We start from the raw sequence: 20,421 nt of genomic DNA on the forward strand, positions 1-20,421 counted from the left end.
TAAACATGCTCTTTTTCTTAGGTTGTACGCCATCTGAAAAAAAGACACATTTTTTGCATTTTACCATACTTGTATCTTAATTTTTCCAATGAATATATTGAGAGATTGCAGTGCTCTTGTTGTTGTTAAAGTGCACATTTTTTTAAAATATTGTAAGACTGTTAGCTGAAACAATAAATAAACTGAATGGTATACCAAATAACACTTCCCACCTACCCTTCCCCACCAAATTTCACTCTAACATTGCCTGGTAGTGTTGGATAAAACATCTGCAAGACTCAAAACACACACAGAAAGAGTTGCATGTTTGACAAAACGACTGTCAGGCACTCACACAAAGCAAATCATAATAGGCAATACTATTGCAGCTCACCCTAAATTCACGCTACACACTGAAACCTTCTCGTCAGGCACATTACACCCTGCACTCAGTCAGGCACACTGGTCCCTCAATACTCAAACACTGCACTCACTTATTACGCTTTCTCCTTTCACTTTTTATCTTTCAATATAAAAACCAATGAGATGCATTATTATGTATGTTGATGTGTTTTTCATGACGAGTTAAACTGCAAGGTTCTCTTTCTAAATACTAACATAACATTTATTTGTAAAGTGAACGTTCACCCGTGGGCATCTTGGTGCTGAACAACAGATGTTTATTGCTACCCAACTCAATGGTATTCATTTTATTGACCTCAGAAGGATGAAAGGCTGAGTGAACCCACCAGGAACTGAACCTGTGACCATGAGGTCAAACACAGCCAGCCCCCTATAGTGGACACATTAGTCCACTAAGCCACCAGACCCGGGCTTCTAAATACTACTACTAATACTTTTGTGGGAGGGACCACTGTAATTTTCCAATTCCAACTTTCTGCAGCCCACAACAAATTAGGCTGGTGCTAATACTGTGTACACCAATCTAAACAATTACAAAAGCAGCTGTTCTTTAAGGAAAGTTGCATTCCAGAAGCAATGTTAAGATTTAACGTGAAGTAAAGAATATCAGCAAGGACTAACTCCTACCTGTTTTGAACTCCAAGTTATTGCTCACATTAAAACGCATGATTTAGTTACACTTTTTTGTAACTTCACTACTTTTGGCTATTCAGTATAAAATAACTCAAAAGTGTAGACCTACCCGTATCTACCCCCTGAAAAAGGGGGTGGAGACAAATTTACAAGTGCAAATTATTACTGCCAAAAAGAAACGGTAGTAAGTCCATCACCACACTTGGCCAATCACTGATAATGCATCACCCTCCCATAGAAAGTAACTGAGGTAGAAATATAAAATAAAACCCCATGGGAAATCATGTTAAATTAAAATACATTATTTAGTTAAAAATATAAATACATCAAATGTAATGTTAAAGAAACTAAAAATACTTCATATTTATTTATAACCTTTTGATAACTATTTAACAATTAATATGCCTTTTTTAATTAAAATATCATTAAAGTAAATTTTAATTACTAATGAATAATATTTTTACTTTGGGTGGGAATTTATTTTTTAATTTAAACTTAAGATTTTTTCAATTGATATATTTCAAAATTAAGTTAATAGTGCTTTAACATTTTCTTAAATGTTATTCTTTATTTAAAATAAATATATACAATTATTTCACATTCATATTTAACATGAAATATGTTTACTAATCTATTAAGTTTAATAAACTTTTTAAATTTTACCTATTCTATAACATAGTGCGTTTTCCACCCCTACTTTCAGGTTTACCAATGGGAACATAAAATAAATGTTTATTTAACTCAAAATAATTAGTTCAAATATTTTTATGTTAATAATAATGTAAATTCCATGTATTTATTTTAAATGTACAACAAAATTAAAACTACTGCATCACTATTAACTTAATTTTGAATTCCAATTTTGAATGAATTAAATATATTAAGTTAAATTAAATTATTTTCTGAAGTTTACATTAAAATATACATTTCCACCAAAAGTTTAAAAAAAAGATTTATGAATAATTATTGAAAGTGAAGTATAGCAATAATTAAAAGTAATGTAAATATATTTCAATACATCTTATTCTTACATGTATTTATAAATTTAAAAAGGTTATTAAAATATTTTATAATAAGATAATAAACCTTTTATTTTTACTTGTTTTCTACATTACATTATATGTATTTAATCTTCAACTAACTGAATTTATCATTATCTCCAATGGGGTTTTATTTTAAGTCCCTACCGCCATTATTTTCTATGGGAAGATGTTGCACTACCAGTGGATGTGTGGTTATGGACATACCCCAGCTCTGACCATTTTCGGTCCCTTTGTGGCTCTCGTAACTTTAGAAGTGCAGTTTGTGAATAGCAATTGGCTTACTCTTTTGTGGGTGGGTGCTTGTCCCTCCCTAACCATTCTCATTTAGTAGTAAGCCACTCCCCCAGTCCCTCCCACATTCCCTCCCACATTTAGTACTAAGGGGCAGATTCCGATGTCGTCAGGAAAGCATTCCCACTGAATCAAGTTAGGAATGCTTTCTGGAAAATTAGAATTTGGGGAGTCCTACAGACCAATTACGATATGGCCGGATGCTTACGGATTTTGTTCGGTCGGACTCCCATTGACTTCAATGGGGGCATGTGTACTTTCTGAGAACAAAGGGTCCCATCGAAAAAAGGGGTGGGGAAACCTCCCACACAGTAGCTGGCACCACATGGTGACTGCCACGCTGTGCATGGTTGAGAAAGGGGGTCTCTTGGGTACCCCCACGGGCCCCTTCCACAGACCTATGGGTGGCAGGGGCCTGCTACGGGCCCCGAAGTCAGATTCCCACAGCCGTTTTGTCTCGGCCAAACCGATTCAGAATGGCTGTCCGAATTGGTCATCGTACTCGCTCGTTCGGAAACCATCTCCATTGGGCTGTTCGGTTCGGCTCTGAATAACTCGGGCTGCCTGAATCCAATTCGGAACCGATTTTGACACCCCACGGCTCCCTTGCATCGTACAAGGTCGTGCAGAAAGGTGACCGATTCGGTCGAAAACAAGGCTTCTGAGTCGGATTCGACCGAATCGTATGCCGTTCGGAGCCTTTCCTGACTACATCCAAATCGACCCCTAAGTGGTAAACTTACATGTATGAGGATCTCAACATAGAAAAGATAGGAGAGGAGATTTACACTTGTAGGTTTGTGAATATAATTTTGTAGTACTTTAGCATTACTATTGTAATACTACTAAACGTATTACAAAATGCAGCTTGTGAATACTCACCAATGTTTTGCAATGCTAAGTTATGTTTGTTCTGGGACAAAAGGCTCCAAAATATGCAATTAACAAAACAAATGTAAAGTTGCAACAAAAATATTTCTGTGTTGAAAAAACGTTCATGCGTATTTACTTTCACTAAGAGTGTTGCCTCCAGTTTCAGCCCCTGTCTCCTCAAGGGAAAATGTAACTCAGAAAAGCAGAAAAAGATATATGGGGGGAGGGGGGTGAATATGACAAACTTGGCAATTTTATTGTTGCAAAACTTTACAGGTGGAAAAAACTACGCACCTGCCTTTTGTAGAGTATAAGTAAAGGAAATCTGCAAGTTTACTAGTTTGCCAGTTAAACTGAAAATTACATTTGTAGGAAGGGTGCAGTTAGAGTGCTAATGAACCAGGTAGTGGTGGAAAGACTAAGATATAAAGTTTTACAAACTCGGCATATCTTTTTTGTTTTTGAAAAGCGTCGGTCACATTTTAGGTTACTTTCTTTTAAACGCTTATATTCTAGTTAAACAACATAATACAGATATCTGAAAGAAGGCACAAACCCAGTAGTTTGACCTCATTTAGTTGCTTCTTTTAATATTGCGACCTGTTTATCAAAGGATACATCATTGGTAAGGTTGTGCAAAACAAAATGGAGACGTTAATGTTTGTGATAAGTCAGAGGCTGTTTATTTTTATGTTGATTTACATCTATAAGCAGCATTATTTACAGGAGTTTTGATTCATTAAGTTGCCTTCAGCTGTCACCCTCATACTTAATGCACTTCCCTCCAACAAAACATATGAAAATATAATTTAAAGCACACTTTTTCACTGACACAGTACAATACATTCACTATACACAGTATAACAAAATAGTCCCATCCTTACCTGTTTAATAATACTGTCACGAAGAATAGGTAAATAGAAACTGGAATTGCAGGTTTATATTTGAAAAGAATTTACATGCAACAATGACATTATTTAATGACTGTTTAGCTGTTGAACTAACTTATCCTGCCTGCTGTTTCATGCGCTAGCAGGAACAGAGCCAATAGAGATAAATGCTGTTCTGAATTGCCGCCAAATCTCTAGCAGAGAGGAAACGGCCAAATAGGGTATTTTATGCACCAGCCAACTCAATCTCATGTCTGGATCATTCCTAAAACTCAACCAGCAACATTGTATTACAAACCACAGGCACTCACAGCAGACTAAATGGCATTGGTGTTTGTGGAACAGGCTGCAAACCTACCATGCAACAAATAAGATCCCTAAGTGCATGAACAGGGATGGAAAGTTTTCAAAGTTTTGCTGTACAAGCTGCTCCTCATTTGTGTGCTTTTCTTTACACCCTTTGGGGCTATCAGGGCATGCTGGAGGTGGCCCTGAGATGAGCGAGAAGGGCTTGTGGCTTACAGCTCAGTAAACGGTAACATAATGGGAGTCATGCTTTATTTTTGGAACCTCTGCTTTCTCGTGACACACATACAGTTTCTACCCATAAGTAGGCAGTAGGTAAACTCTTGAAACAATAGCACTTGTGATGAACGAATGCTCAAGGCATGGCGGCATTTGTTTTATGTTTGAAACTCACCAAGTACATACTTCTAATGCTGAATCTCTTAACATGTTACCAGATTTTTTGATGCAATGTTGAGGATCTGGAAACATGATTATTCATCTGAGCATTTTGCAAAATATGAAAGAGTTGTGTATGCAGAACACTTCAATCTCTCTTTCTGGAACCCTAAGTCTGTTAACACTTAGCTGTATACCCCTAATGAATTATCACAGTTGTGGCAATGGGTTTCGAGCACTGTGAAGTATAATCCCCCTAATAGTGGGCTAGGAAACTAAACAAAGTGGAGTTGGTTGCTAGTTCTTTCCATGCCAAAGATTTTGAAAAAACAAAAGTTAGTAGTACATTTTATATTTTTGCCCAAAATTCCCAAAGCATAAGTAACATTATATGCAACAGGATCAGGCAAATGTGTGGCTACATAATGTGTGTTAATAATAAGCTTTTGGCAAAGAGGTTTAAGAGCAAAGTCTGACAAGCATAGGCAAAAAATTCTGAACATAGTTTCCCCAGATGTAAGATGAATTAAATGTGTTACAAATTTGCAGATCTACCAAGCAGAGGCTCCCTCTGGGAAACTGATTTTTTTGTCCCATGAAATGAGCCCTGGTCTGCGTAGTTAAGTGGCACTGTGTAGTTTATAGCCCACAGCTATTCAGACAATACAACATAACACTGATGTATATTCGCTTCACTTACAACTGAGAGCAAAAAGACTAGTAGAAATATCAACTACTTCAGGCAGAAAGTTTAAACTATCTTGTTGAGAAAGAGAAGGCATGCCTTATTTTCTTGGATAGTTAGAAGTCTCAAATCATCATGGAGAGAAGTAGGATTGCCTCTTCATCGCGACTGATTAGATCAAAGTTGTGATGAAAGTAGTCCATACATCTCACCCAGGGCTTGACTGCTGATATTAAACTGAGACTAGAGAGAGATGGGCCTCTCTTTTGCTGCACAGAATCAGTGATTCCACTACTTTGAACAACCTTGTTACTTTTTGGATTATTGTGAACTACTAAATTCTTGGAAACATGATCATTAATTGCTTCAGAATGCCAGAAAAGCCAGACCTCGAATGCCTAGCAAATGAATGGCACCCTAGAACTGCACTTCTATGGGGCTTATAGCATTCTATCTGTGAAAACAAACTTTCTCTTTAAATATTGAAGTGAGTTGTATTTAAACAGTAAATGTTGAACTTTTGTAATAAACATTGGACGAAGCCAACAATTTTGAATAAACTAAAAGCAAGTTTCTGGGTTTTGCACTGATTACACACAGGCATTAATTAAAGGGCAGTTGCTGTTGAGTATGTGGAATGGTGCATGGACCATAAATCTCATAGGGAGACGATACAGCACCTAATTGATAGGGCAATATACTCTACCCTTGCCTGAGATCAAGGGAAAAGAGGCTTTCTGAATAAATTAAAGTCTGGACTTGAATATAGCTGTGGTGAGATATAGACAGCACTGCAGGCAATTCAGATGAGCCATGGGCAAGGAGCATACCACAGATCATAAACAGTTGCGTTCTCCAAAAATATGGACTGTGCAAAGAGGTAGACATCATAGTTCAGTATCTATTTCTACTGACAGACAGTTGGTACCACACTCAGTTGGTGAACCCAATAGAATAAAGTTGGGTATCATCGCCGTAATGGTGTCAATACTAGTTATCCAACTGTAGGATTTGGCAATGCAGAATCATAAACCTAATGAAGATGACGGAGTTCCGTGGGTGTGTGGTGTGAATTTTGGGGGAGTGGCACCAAAATTCACTTTCATTAAGGGATCAGAATAATATCTTACCGGTCATTACTTTTTCAGTTGCTTAGGAATTTAAAAATCCAATGTGTTTGGAGAAGTGTCACCTAGCACTACTCATACTTAACTCCTGCACTATGGTTATGTACCAAAATATTCAATAAGTCACCACATCTGCTTGCCCAACAAACTTGTATCTAAGTATATCACCCAAACTGTTAAACAGAGTAGTTTCCGTCACACAATTGGGTAGGCATCCTGACTGAAACATCTCCCAGAGTGAACAATCTTCCAGGTGTTCACAGCCAACTATGTAGCCATCCATACTTTTAGGGGAAAAAGGCACAATGGGCCACAAACTGCCTGGCTCTTTCTTGTGTACCCCTCTGTCCTGTTAGTTAACGGACTTAATAATTGCTGGAATTAATTATTCCCAAAGAGGTTGCTCTTCATGATTCACAAAGCAAACAGGCTGATGTTGATCCAACTTGATTAGGAAGAAGATAGAGTATAGTATGTCTTTCAATTAATTTAACGCTGTCCATTATTTCACTTTGTGCAAATATATGCTAAGGACAGCCCATTTGTGGGTGTCCTTGCCCAAATAATGGTCCAAGGCATCTGAAAGAGCATTGAGCAAACTGGATAATTAAATCCAGGATGAGGTATGTAATCCGTAAAGCACTTGGTGAAGCCTGCACAATGTGTAGTTAGATATCAAAAGAGGAATCAGAGGCTTTGATGCTGTGAGAATTGGCGCATGGCTTGAAAGACCTCCATGCTAGGATTTTGGGTGGCAAAAATTGCTAACTGTATGAATGGTTCTTTAATGATCGTATTCCACAAACAGTGGTAAATCTACAATGTGTGAACTTCTGCACAAATAACTGAAACATTTAGAAAAAGGTTCAGAAGTTCTACGTGGTCTGAAAATCTCGAGCTTATCAGTACAGAAAACAGAACAACTGTGTGAAAAAGAGTGGGTCCACTGTCCTCTTGTTTTGCAAACTGGTTGCTGAATGACTTAGACAATGAGTTCAATGGTAGTACGACAAGAGAGCTTTCAGAACTGCTGTACCTTCATGTAGTACATCTTGTAAGCATGCCAACAGGGTCTTTGGAGATCAGTCTATTTGGAAAAACTAATTTAAAAACATCTCAACCTTTCTGATGAACTTTCATCGTGTCAGCTCTTTGGCACAAGAACTAAACTAACCTTATGCTGAGTACAAGAGCTGCACTCATACAGTGAGAAAAATGAACAGCTGGCCTAAGTTTTAATAGTCCAGGGGTCTGTGTTTTGGGGTGGTCATATGACTGGATGGTACTATTGTCTGTAGGCTTCTGGACTCAATCCCCATAAGTAAGAAAGACATGTGAACAGTTTTGCTGCTCTTCTCCTAAGCTGGACAACTAGTCTGTTCAGCCTGCACCACTGTACCGTACCACAAAAATGTAGTGGAACCTTAGGGAAATTTCTCCTTGATGGATCACAGAAACTAAAGTAAATTTGAGAAAAACTAAATTTATGCCTGGAAAGTGGAGGACAAAATGGGGAGTTTTTTCTCTCATCCTTCTATGTTTGCTAAATCAAAATGCTGAGATTTTGAGAAATGTATAGTAGTGATTTGGAGGGTATTAGAAGTTTTAAGCTTGTGGATCACAATCAATTTTGCCAATTTTTACACAGACGATCACGTTTCTTGGATTTCCAGTACTTTGGGTAACTATGCATAGCTGGCATACAAGAAAACGGAAGGTACTATTTTTCACAACAGCCATACATAACTAGCTTTGACAATTCACCTGTAAGATACTGCTTAACATCCTGTTACACCTACCATGTTTGTCTTCAGTTAGGCTCATATGGCAAAGTTATTTGCCTGGTGAAGCAAAGAACATTAACTGTGCAGCAAACTGCTACAGAACAAACAAATTGAAAGAAAAGTCCACATATTTGTGCGGCAGAAAAAAACATCCAATAGACACAAATGAATAGTCAATAGAACATCTATTAAAGGGCATCTCTCTGCGTACCTGTCATTTTACTATCTTGAGCACTGATTCCGCCAGGATCAGAGCCCTCTTTCTTAAATTGACAAAACTCACTTTGCTCTTTTAAGCTGTGTTTACAACTAGAAATTAATTTTGCATTGAAAATAGGGTTCAAACGTTATCCCTTGACAACATCCTTTATTTTACCCCCGTTTTTCCGTCCTTCAAATAAATGTGGGGGCAGTAGGAAGAAAGGGAAAGGGTCATTCTAAGGCATAGAAGAGGAGACTTGTTCTGCTCTAGCCAGTAGAGCGCATTTGATTGTAAACACAGCCTAAAAAGTGTATTGAGTGCGAAATCTAGGTCTTTTCATCTTTTACCTTATGTGACTCAAAAGTCAAGTTAGTAAAGAGATGCCCTTTAGCCCAAGTAACAATACTTCTTGAACCAAGCTTTTTAAATCATTTTGCGACGCCCCAAAACAACCTAGTACAGTTATCATAATGTATTGGCATTAGATACATCGTGAAACCTGTTGGCAATAGAGAACTACAAAGTGCTTCAAAACTCCACATTAAGATAGGGAGTTACGCTTCACGCACACATGGAATGGATAGCGATACCTAACTTTGCACTGAAGTGGAATTGAATAAACGTATCCCACTTTTACATGGGTTGGTACATTTGTAATTAGTTACTGAGCGCTTGGTCCTCAAAACTATTTTTGGGCATAAAGCGTAGAGTGACCATAATTCAGTTACAGAATAAAAATGTCGACATTCGTAACACTGAAGTAACCAATTACTTTCTTTGTAGATAGGTCAATGGTAAGATATTCCAGCATTTCAACAGGCAAAAAATAATTTGCAAGATAATATAAAACAGTAAGCACACATCCTCTTTATGTATGTTATTTATGTATGAAAATATTTTAGCATATTATGTTAAACATCCTTTCTTATTTTATATTTGTAATACCTAGGACTTACCACATCGGAGCTCCTATATCGTAAGGCATGTTAAACAGGCTGACAATGGAGGATATGGGGAGGGGAATATTTGTGAATCGCTTATGACTTCTTTCAAGGACGTCTGTCCTCTGGTCGGCTGCCACATCAAAACTAAATAAAATGAATTGTGCACCAATTCTCAGCGTTTGTGGTGAAAATGGGTTTTGAAAACTATATAGCTATTTTTTTGTATTTCTTTAGCACCTTTTTTTATAGTAACGAAAATGGGTATGATGTGATTAGCATGTGCAAATGTACAAAATCATGAGCTCTACAAAGATACATCATTCCAAAAATGACTGAAACTTGTTTTAAGCATGCGTCTAAAGTCGTGGATAGGGGAGCTGAATGCTTCCCCTGAAGAAAACAAAAGGTGGCTGTTTTCTAAATCAGCAGCTGCTGGTGAGGATTCCTTGGCACAGTTGGACCAGCTCTCCATCACTGCATCTTCCTGATGATCTCAGCAGACACGGGAGGGTGAAAATTGATTGTATGGTGTCGCAGGCCCTGAGAGGTCTTGTAACTCTTTCCACAACGACACTTGAAGGGTTTGCGGACGCGGATTTGTGTTCTGTGGCCATTCTTGGCATGGTACTTAATGCCATTGACGTTCTGTAGGTGATAAAGACATAAAAAATAAATAAAGTGCTACATATCAAAATATTTTACATTTGTAGCATTTAAAAAAAGTGCAGTAGGTAATAATCAATTTCACTTGGTTTCTGAATTGACCACAGACGCGGGACATAAACAGAATGCCAAATTTTCACTTTCCCTAAGTAACACCAACTTATAGTTCAAATGAATCCAGCCAATAGCTCAGATGGGCCCATCACTTTAAATGAGATAGCAAGCCAAGGATTTTTAAATCTGGCGTAAAATTTCATTAGTTCAGTTTGAACAATTTAGAGAAAACCAGTCTATGCTTTGATAGCTAGTATTCTCTGATTGCCCTCTTCAAGAATACCACTATGTTACAATGTAGCAGAGGAGAAACAATGTCAAAAACACAAAACACCAGAACGCAGCAAAGTGAAGGGTATAGGACTTTATAAAACTCTAAAATAAATAAATGAAAACAATTCTTCCTAAGAATAAACTGTAAATAGACATTCAGGCTCAAGGACTTGGAGAATCACTTGGTACTGTCTACTACCCTCGTCACCATATGATGTTCTGAAGATAAACTCCACTTATTGAACATTCCAAAATAACTCTAATCTACCATCATCAATACTGCTTCCTTATATGTTTCTGTTCAGCTGTTCCCAATCCGCTAACATACTCTTTGAGGCACCCTCTAGTGGCTACCTGAAGTGGGGCCATAAGGCTTCTGCTTACAGTAACCTTAACGAACCACCTCCATCCCAGGGTATTTTACGTTATATAACTAAGGGCTAGCATTCACTTAGAAGGATGGGCACAGTAAAACATAAGCATCTGGCATCTATGGATTGGCGGCATTCACGTCTTAGAACATCGCCCAGCGTGGTTAAGGAGGCTAAACATCTGGGGGTCTTAGTTGATAACTCCCTTTCTCGTGAATCACATATTAAGCAAGATATCTCCACTTGTTTCTATTATTGGAGGATACTCACTAAAATGTGTCCGCTTATCTGGTGCTTGTTGAAGAATTGTGATTCAAGTGACTATCCGTGTAAGACTGAACTTTTGTAATGCACTATTCGTTGGGACCTCCAATGATTTACTGGCAAAATTGCAGTTGCTCTAAAATCTAGCGATTCAGACCATTCTAACCTAACCCAGAAGGACCCATGTCCGTGGTTTTAAGGGTGCTGTACCAGCTCCTCGGTGAAAAAGGGGTCACTTTCAGAAGCTTAGACATCACGATCTGGGGCCTACTGGAACAATGCCCAACACATTTACAAGCAAAACTTTGGCCATTACCATCCACACAGAAATTGTCACTCTTCTACAACGTATTTAGCTAGAGTCTCAAGCTTTAAAAAGTGTAGGACAGGGGGCCAATCTATTTGCAACTCCGACAAAAGAATGGAACCAGCTGCACTTAGGTTTAAGAGGCAAAATAAATCACCTCTCGTTCAGATAGGGTCTTTAAACGTAGCTATTTCCTAAATGTTCATGGTAATGGCTCTTTCACTTTTTCTGTCTGATTGGGATTACTACAGCGCTAACACATACTTGGGTAACAGTGAGCTTCACAAAAGCTTAAGAACCTGGTTCACAAAGGTAAGCTTTCACTTTTGTGTAAGTCTACTACTTTTTGGATTCACAAACTACATGGGTAGTTTTAGGACTCTGCACTCCCTATACTTATGCGTGCTGAGTTTTCCTTACCCGGAGACTCCGCAGTCTGGGTGTAGAACTTTGCACATAAAAGTATACAGAGTGCAGAGTCTTAAAACTCTGCATGTAGTTTGTGAATACCAAAAAGTAGTAAACTTCCACAAAAGTGTAAGTTTACCTTAATAAACCAGGCCCTTCGTGTAGTATCTGATAGAGATTTCTAGCTTCAGATTACTTACCTCAGAAATATCCCTTGGCGTCAGACTGGATTTGCAATTTTTTTTATGAGCAGTACTCCTGTGCGCCGGTAGGTGGCATTGTTTGGCTCCATGTGGCATTGTCCGTGGCTGAAATGACGTGCGTGATGCTTATGTAGGCACCACCCCAGTGCACTGATGTCAGTTCTTTTCTTTCCATGCCAGAAGAGCTACCCTTAGTCTCTTTTTGGCTGACCTTTATTCTGCCATTTTGTCAAAGATTTTTGAGACATTGTCTTCTGGCGTGGCAGGGATATCCACGAGGAAGGCTGGTTTCAAATCCTGTGGCGCCTGTCACCGGCAAATGTTGGTGATAGATCCACACCTCGTCTGCCTTTAGTGCCTCGAGCAAGACCACGACGCCAAGACCCGAGTCGATTGAGGGAGCAGTTCCTCAAACTCCTAGCTGCTTGACGCACAATGCTGCAATAGTCTCAATCCCTGTCCCAAGGAAAGACCTGGGATGGGTCGCGGGCCATTCCAAGCGCTCGGCGTTGAAGTCGTCCGGGCAAGTCTCACAAGAACAACAAGAGGTCTTCAACTTTGCCCCATCAGTCAATGTCATCTGGCGAGATAAGGGAACGTCGACATTCAAAGCCTGGCTCCGCAGTTGAGCCTGGGCCAGGGCCATCTCCGTGCTTCCTTGAGTTTACTGGACCTGGAGCGACTCCCGCCCAACTCCATGAGTTTTATGAGGCAATGCAACTCATATGTGGTTTGCCCGTCCCCTCTGGTGCCCCACTTGGGCTTCTTGGGTTCGATATGGGCACCTAATGGTCTTATGCTGGTAGGGTCACCGTGGGTGCCAGTCGGGTCCCTTGAATCCATGGATGGATCCGGACCAATGCCAGTGAAGCCACCTCGATCTTCCCTGGCGCCGACCCCATTGCTGAAGTGCCTGGCATCGGGGCATCCACCCACAGCACCGCCCAATACTCTTCCCCGACACTGCGCCGCCTGGGCGGCGACCGATTTCGGCACCGCCTGAACATATTCCTTCCAGGCCGGAGCCTGTGTCCTATTTCTATGGGCTAAGACTTGGGGATGATTGGGGGGTGCCATTGGACTGTGATGAATACCACCCCTTATATGTCACCGAAGACACCTGGGGGGCGATATTTACAAGGAAATGGCGCAGCGTGGCACTGCATGCAATTTGGCAGTGCAGCGTCATTTTAAAAACGCAAGGAAGCGCCGTATTTACAAGAATACGGCATGCCACTGTGTTTTCCCTTGCACTGGCACTTAAAAAAGTTGCCTACCATGGTGCAAGTGTGTCTGTGTTACAGGGATGATTGTTTATGTGCAGGAAGGGCCTTCCGGCACATAAACAATCCAGCACATAAACAATCTTTAAAGGCAATTTGCTCTTCCTTTGTGTACTACAGAATGCAATACACATAGAAAGAGCAATAATGAGAAATAAAAGAGTTTTTCCTTGTTGCGCAAATCTAATGCCTGCTATTCAGTGGCATTCGTTTTTGGCGCTGCCTCAGATTTACAGAACTTTGTAAATCTGGGGCAGCATCAAAAAGCAATGGATGTTGCGGTGGAATGCCTACAGCAACACCGAGTGCACGCCTCTTTCTTGCAGATATCTGCGTGAAAGGGGACGATATATACAAAGCAGCGTTAAGCCACTGCAAAGTGGATTAATGCCGCTTTGTACATTTGGAGCAAAGCATTGTGCCACCGTAATGTCGGGAAAAGAGACATTCTGGTGGTGTAATGCCCTTGTAAATTTGCCCTCTGGTGTCTGGATTTGGTTGATGCCAGTGGTCTGGACACCTCCCCAGATACTGGCTTTTGGTCTCTTCTCCTACCGTGGCTACCGAGGAGGGAGCCTCATTTGCTATGGTGGTGAGGAGGGCGGCAGTGGTCCTGGACCTTCAGCTGCCCTCAGTGGCTGTCAAGACGGATATCTTGACGGAGGTGCTTCAGCTGGGAGTGACCCCATCCGAAGCGCTTCTCCTGTTTAACGAAGTCCTCATGGGCGTACTAGCCAGGGCCTGGTCCAAGCCCTGCACAAGGGCTCCTGTGAATAGGACAGTTGCCCACCTTCTTTGCCCCTCACCCAGCACCCCATGCCAGAGAGCTTAGTGGTCCACGCCTTCACTTCAGAATCCAGAGTAAATCCTGGCACATTCCCTACCACTCCAACAGACAGGGAATCCAAGAGACTGAATACCTTGGGAAAGAATTGAACCATGCACTGAGAAAAATACAAATTTCTACTGAAGTAGTTCATTGAACATATACATTGTTCAAATGTGTTGCTTGCATGTTCACAGAGTTCCTCTTCATTGTGTTCAGTCATCAACTTGATACAAAATTCTTCTTCAACGGATACAAGGAAATACAGCCAAACCAACACGTGTTTCGTGAAAAACATATGCTTCTTCAGGGCGTTCAAAATACACTAACAATTCTATGTGTCATACGTTCTTGCATATAGTATAGTGCTCCCGATTATAAATTCTCCTTGCAGGCTTTAGCCTCCCTCCAGTAGATTAGCTGCGGTCGCCAACCTTGGGAAAGAAGATGTTTTCTTCCAACAGCCTAGCACTGCGGTCAGTGAACAACGCATGCCTTTTGGGCTGATACTCCCATTTGCTCTTGGACTTGGTTGTGCAGCTGCTGCCTATAGTCTCGGAGGAGGCCCGAGCCATACTCTACCAAGCTATTGACGATGGGAGAGAAGCAGATAAGTTTGCCATTTGCTGTGGGTTGGATATGACCGACTCACCAGGCAGAGCGGTCCCATCGTCAGTGGACCTTACACGCCATGCCTAGTTGCGAGCCACTTGCTTTTCGGGGGACGACCTGGCCTGGCTCATGTGCACACCCTTCAGTGGTTCCCTTCTCTTTGGAAACAAAGCAGACTCAGTACTTAAGAGTTTCAAGGACAGCAGGGCTACGGCCACTTCGTTGAGCCTTTACACTGCCCCTCACCAACTCCAGTCTGCCTTTCGCTCCTTTTGTGGCCGTGTAAGGGGCTTCCAGCTGCATCTCTATCTGCCCACCTGCCACGTCCCGCAGGCTACCCAGCCCCTGCGTGGCTGAGGACATGGTACCCACAGACCTTGTGGGTCAGGTAGCCAGCCTCTTTAGCATGCCCTCTGACCATCTGGTGAAGAATTGGCTTGGTAGTTTGGTCTGCCCTGTTCCCATGATGCACTGGGCCAGGGACAGACTAATTTGCATATAGCCAGGTTCTGAGCTGGGATGGGGCAGTGAGATAAATAACGGTGATGGATCAAGCCCTGATCTTTGGACTGGGTAAGAGTGGTCTGCTTAATTCAGACACTCTGTTCATCACCACCCCCTTTTCTGTATCGCTCTGACCATCATGGGCATCCAGTGGGAGGCAGGATACACAATCACATGCTCTCCTGGAGGTTGACAACATTCATCTCCTTGGGTTCTCCAGATTATCCAAAAGGGCTACTCCCTACCCTTTGAAAACTACCCCTCCACATACACCACCCATTTGCAACAGGCTGATGGAGGACCACATGTCATTACTAGGCTAGTAAGTGGCAGCTCTCTTGGCCAAGGGAGCCATGGAAAGGGTTCCAGCAGTAGAAGTAGGTTGTGGTCGTTATTCCACTACTTTCTGGTGCCCAAGAAGGACGGTGGCCTTTGACCTATACTAGACTTGCTCCCTCTCAATTTCTTCCTGAAAAAGTAGAAATTCAAAAGGCTCACGCTTGCTCCCTCAAGTTCTATCTGCCCAGGACCTGGGAGACTGGATGGTAGCTTTGGACTTGCAGGACACATACGTCCACATTCCTGCTCTGCCTGCCCCAGACATTACCTGCAGTTCACGGAAGGCCACAAGCAATTTCAGTTTGCCGTGCTCCCCTCTGACCTTACCAACACAAAGCGCTCCCTGGAAGCCAGCACCCGATGTGGCGGCACCAGTTGCACCGCCCTAGAGCCAGCCCTGAGTCAGTGAATTGCAGGGGCTGTCATCTCAGCCTCCGTACATCATTTTTTGCCAGACAAACTGTTCCTTTGGACTCAAGCATCCTTCTTGCTGAAGGTAGTCACCCCGTTCCACATAGGCCAGTCCATCACTTTGCATACAATTTATGCTCTGCCTCATCCCTCTAAGGAAGAGGACAGACTCTACCAGTTGGAGTATCTTAACCACATAAAACCTTACTGGGTGGGCAATCAACACTTCGTGGGTTATGTCGGAGCTAAGAAAGCAAAGGCCATGCTGAAAGGAACCATTTCCCAATGGACTGTACTCGACATTAAGATGCTATGTATTGACCAAGAAGCAACCCCCAGAGGGATTAAGTGCTCATTCCACCAGAGCAGAGGCTGTGAACACTGCATTTGCACTCAGAATTCTGGTCCTGGACATCTGCCAGGCAGCAACGTGGCCCTTGCTGCATATGTTCACCAAGCACTACGGCCTGGACAGCCAGGTCCATAGGGATGGGCACTTTGCCCGTTCGGTCCTGAGGAACTATCTGGTCTAAATCAGGTTCTCAAATCCTCCTCAGAGGAGGTATTACTTGGGTATCTATTCTAAGGTAATGAATCTGTGGCTAGAGGTCTCTATCAGATGAACAAGTTACTTACCTTCGGTAACGCATTATCTGGTAGAGACTCTATTTAGCCGCAGATGCCTTATTGGCCTACCCATCCTCAACGCTCTGCGAACAGATTTCTAGGTAGAGGATTATTCCCTTTTCAGGGCCCTAGTTCCACACACCAGTGGTCAGTGTTCTTCGTGGCTCCGCGCTTCTGGTGTGGAAAGTCGCAAAAAGAAACAGATGTCAGCACGTCTCTATTGGCACTGCGCACATCACTTCTGGCGCGGGCTATGCCAGGTGAATACGAACAACGGCACCTATTAGCTGGATTCCAGATACAGTCTGACGCCTGGAGATAATTCTAAGGTAAGTAATCTGCGGCTAGATAGAGTCTCGACCAGATAAGGCGCCACCAAAGGGAAGTAACTTGCTCATTAGTACAGTATCTACAAACTGCAGACAAATTCCACTTGACAAAGTAAGCAGCATAGAAGAGGCCACCAGTGGCAAACATCCTTACACAGGCAAAGATATTACAGTGAAACAATAATAACCCTTTTCCTCTAATCCTGTTTTCTCCATTAAAGGTCACGTGGGAGTGTAAACATTGTGCATAGGGCACGATTACTGGGCTACTTGTAGATCATGGTGTTTCCAGCTTTACCTTTGTGTTGGCCTTTGCATAGTGCTTTACCTAAAACTAGCAAAGTTTCCTTGTACGTGCTAGTCGGTGCTGAAACGGGAGTGCCACTTACTTGCGAGTTAACAACTTTAATTAACCCTGTTTTCGTCTTGCCTTTGAAATTGGATATAAGGAGGCAAAACCCAAGACCTGCTCACCTTAAGGAGGCTCCTCAAGACCTGGCACTTCGAGCAGTAGCAGCACCAATACCCCGCCCCCCCCTCCTCAGCACCTTGAGACCCTCACGGGTAAGTAGTGCGCTTTACAAGTTCTTTGATTGATTGATTAAAAATGTTTTTCTCACAACAACTTAAAAGGGGAGTGAAAGTTCTGATTTTCACCTGCAAATTAATATGCTAGGCACATCACAATCGATTGGAAATAAACATAGTATGTGTGGGAATTACAAGACGTTTCTCAGAGTCTGCAACTTGACACGGCCGGGATGAAAAGGCCGTCTGTCGGCATAGTTTTACAAGAGCGGCTGTCTCAGTTTTCTGTTTGCTTGGATTGTTCCCTTTCACTTCTTGTATCACGCGGAGACAGTCATTCGTTTGCAGTTATAGTTCTGTTTGTTCTCTTATGGCACATATTTAGGTCATTAAACAACTACTGGCAAAGCCGCCTGGTCTCGGCTTACTGTTCAGCATTGGAAAATTATGAAAAAGTTGTTAATGCTAATGCTGAACGGCATCGGCAAAAAACAGCAAAAGAAAAAAAAACAGTGCAATGATGTATACACATACATGCATCATTACACGGGCTAGCACTTCGCATGTATGCATCGATCTGCTATGGTGACCCCATGCACGCATATGTCATAATGCATCTGCCATTTTGGCGTTTGACTCTAGTGTGATGTGTATTTGTGCCCATTTTATTTTTTTAATTTACTGTGCCAAGATGGTGGATGCCCATCTTGGAGAGGTACATTAAAAAAAAAGCACACAAAAACACACTTCGGGAAAGGGGCAGCTCATTATCAAATCACATCAAAAATAAAATAAGAAAACCAAAATGGGATGGGGGCTGGTCATCGAGTGGCCCGTGGGTGTAAAAAGAAAGAAAGCTAAGTTGGGAGGAGAGTGGTGGGAGAAGCAGTGAATGAACAAGCATGGGCGGAGGTGTGAAAGGGAAAATAGTTTTGAGGGGAGCAGAGAACAAGAAAGCTCATGCACTCCCGCAGAGTGCTGAACGCAAAAATAAAAAGGAGTTTTCTCAATGTAAGCAGTGGAAGGATATAATCAAGAGGATGGCAAAGAACTTATGTGCCAAGGGAGCGACACATTCAAGAAGAACAAACATTGGCATAGCCAATAGTTCTCGCCTTTGGGAACTTATACATTTTTAGCCAGGCAGCACATTATCCTCAGTGGTAAAACATCTACTGTTACTTCACAAACCACTGGTGAACGGCCACACACACCCCATAATGGGCTTCCGTGCTATTTACTGAAAATATGACAGTCTCATCAAAATTCAAAAAAGTGTATTTCTTTAAGAAAGAAGCTTTGATACTAATAGGCACATTATAGCACTGTATTTATTTATTTATTTATTTTATGTTCTTCTATAGCGCAGGAATCGACCCTAGAGGGGTATCTCCGCGCTTATGATCTTCCAAGATGACAGATCGAAATCATAGTCATAGAGTGCCCTAGATCTTACGCAGCCGGAAACAGGTGTGTCTTCAGGGATTTCTTGAAGGCATAAAAGTTAGTAATTTGTCTCAGGATGAGGGGCAAAGTGTTCCACAGAGTAGGGCCCTTGTAGGACAGGGCACAACCCCCTTGTCTTGCCTTCTTGATACGAGGGACCTGAAGCAATAATTGGTTGCTAGAGCGCAACGAGCGGGTCGGAATATATAGCCGAAATAATTCAGCCAGATATTTAGGGCCAGATCCATGAAGACATCTGTGGATTACACAGCACACTTTAAACTCAATCCGCTGACGGATGGGCAGCCAATGGAGTTTATGCAGAAGGGGTCGTGAAGAGGACCTAGGAGGAGCGTCAAGAACTAATCTGGCCGCAGTATTCTGGACCACCTGCAGACGGCTCAATTGTTCCTCATTGGCAGATACGAGCAGTCCATTGCAGTAATCCAATTTACTGGCAACCAGTGTCTGAACCAGCGGTTTCCTGTAACAATCATCTAGGAACGGGAACACACGCCTCAGGAGCCCAATGGTCCTGAAACAGGTTCCCGCTACCAGATTCACATGTTCCTTTAATAGTAACGCCTGGTCAAGCCGTACCCCCAAGGTTTTTACTATCTGCTTAGGACAGGGAGCAGATCCTAGATCCAGGGGCCACCACTCAGGCGACCACAAGAGGGGGGCTTCTCCAAAAAGCATGACCTCCGTCTTCCCCACATTGCATTGGAGGCCATCCAGTCAGATACTGCTCTCATACCGGTGGCAAATGAGTGTTTAATTGCCGGTCTCAGGGTATGGAAGGGAAACAAAAGCTGAGTATCGTCAGCATACGATACTGGAGTGAACCCATATTCTCTCACAATATCAAAGTGGGGGCAGAAACTGAGGACTGAAAATATTGGGCTGTATGGTTAACTCTTTTGGTTTCTCTTTAATGGTGGTTATTTCTCCCAAACACATTAAAAAATACAAAAAAAGTTACATTTCCAGCAACATTCTTAGAAAAGCTTCACTGCAAACCACAGCACTGTAACCTGTGGTACTGACCAGCAGTGCCAGCATTTTACACCACCCACCAGCCCAAGCTCTTTGCTCTGGCCACAAGTGGCAATTCCTCACACTGCCTACTCCACACACTGCTCACTAGTGCCATCTTCTCACAACCTGGGTTAGTACCAGTTCTTACGTGCCCTGGAAGACATAAAACTCACTCTGGGGAATGAAGACGCCTACACGTCCTTCAGTCCATAGCCTATCCCCTGAGGCAGAAGCTACAGTGACAACAGTCCACTTTCTAAGCAAACACTAATTATATTTTACTTACTTGCCTCTCTCCTGTTTCCTTCTCTGGCTGCACAACACTGTCCCCTCTCCCTTGTCCTGCTCACCCATGTACTGTCATTGGATTTTACACT

The 20,421-nt window shown here is 42.1% G+C and overlaps 1 protein-coding gene across 3 annotated transcripts in view; it reads right to left on the reverse strand.

Moving 5' to 3' along the window:
- Positions 1 to 3,900: 3,900 nt before the first annotated feature.
- Positions 3,901 to 20,421, reverse strand: part of JAZF1 (JAZF zinc finger 1) — a 689,301-nt gene continuing 672,780 nt past the window's right edge. The window contains exon 5 of one of the 3 annotated variants that reach the window (XM_078663493.1): positions 3,901 to 10,203. In XM_078663493.1, coding sequence (XP_078519619.1) covers positions 10,030 to 10,203 — 174 coding nt within the window. In that variant the 3' untranslated portion in view covers positions 3,901 to 10,029. The remainder of the gene's footprint in view (positions 10,204 to 20,421) is intronic. The other 2 variants (XM_078663495.1, XM_078663494.1) reach the window with 2 other exon arrangements.

The sequence above is a fragment of the Lissotriton helveticus genome, chromosome 10 (assembly GCF_964261635.1).
Source record: "Lissotriton helveticus chromosome 10, aLisHel1.1, whole genome shotgun sequence".
NCBI lineage: Eukaryota > Metazoa > Chordata > Amphibia > Caudata > Salamandridae > Lissotriton > Lissotriton helveticus.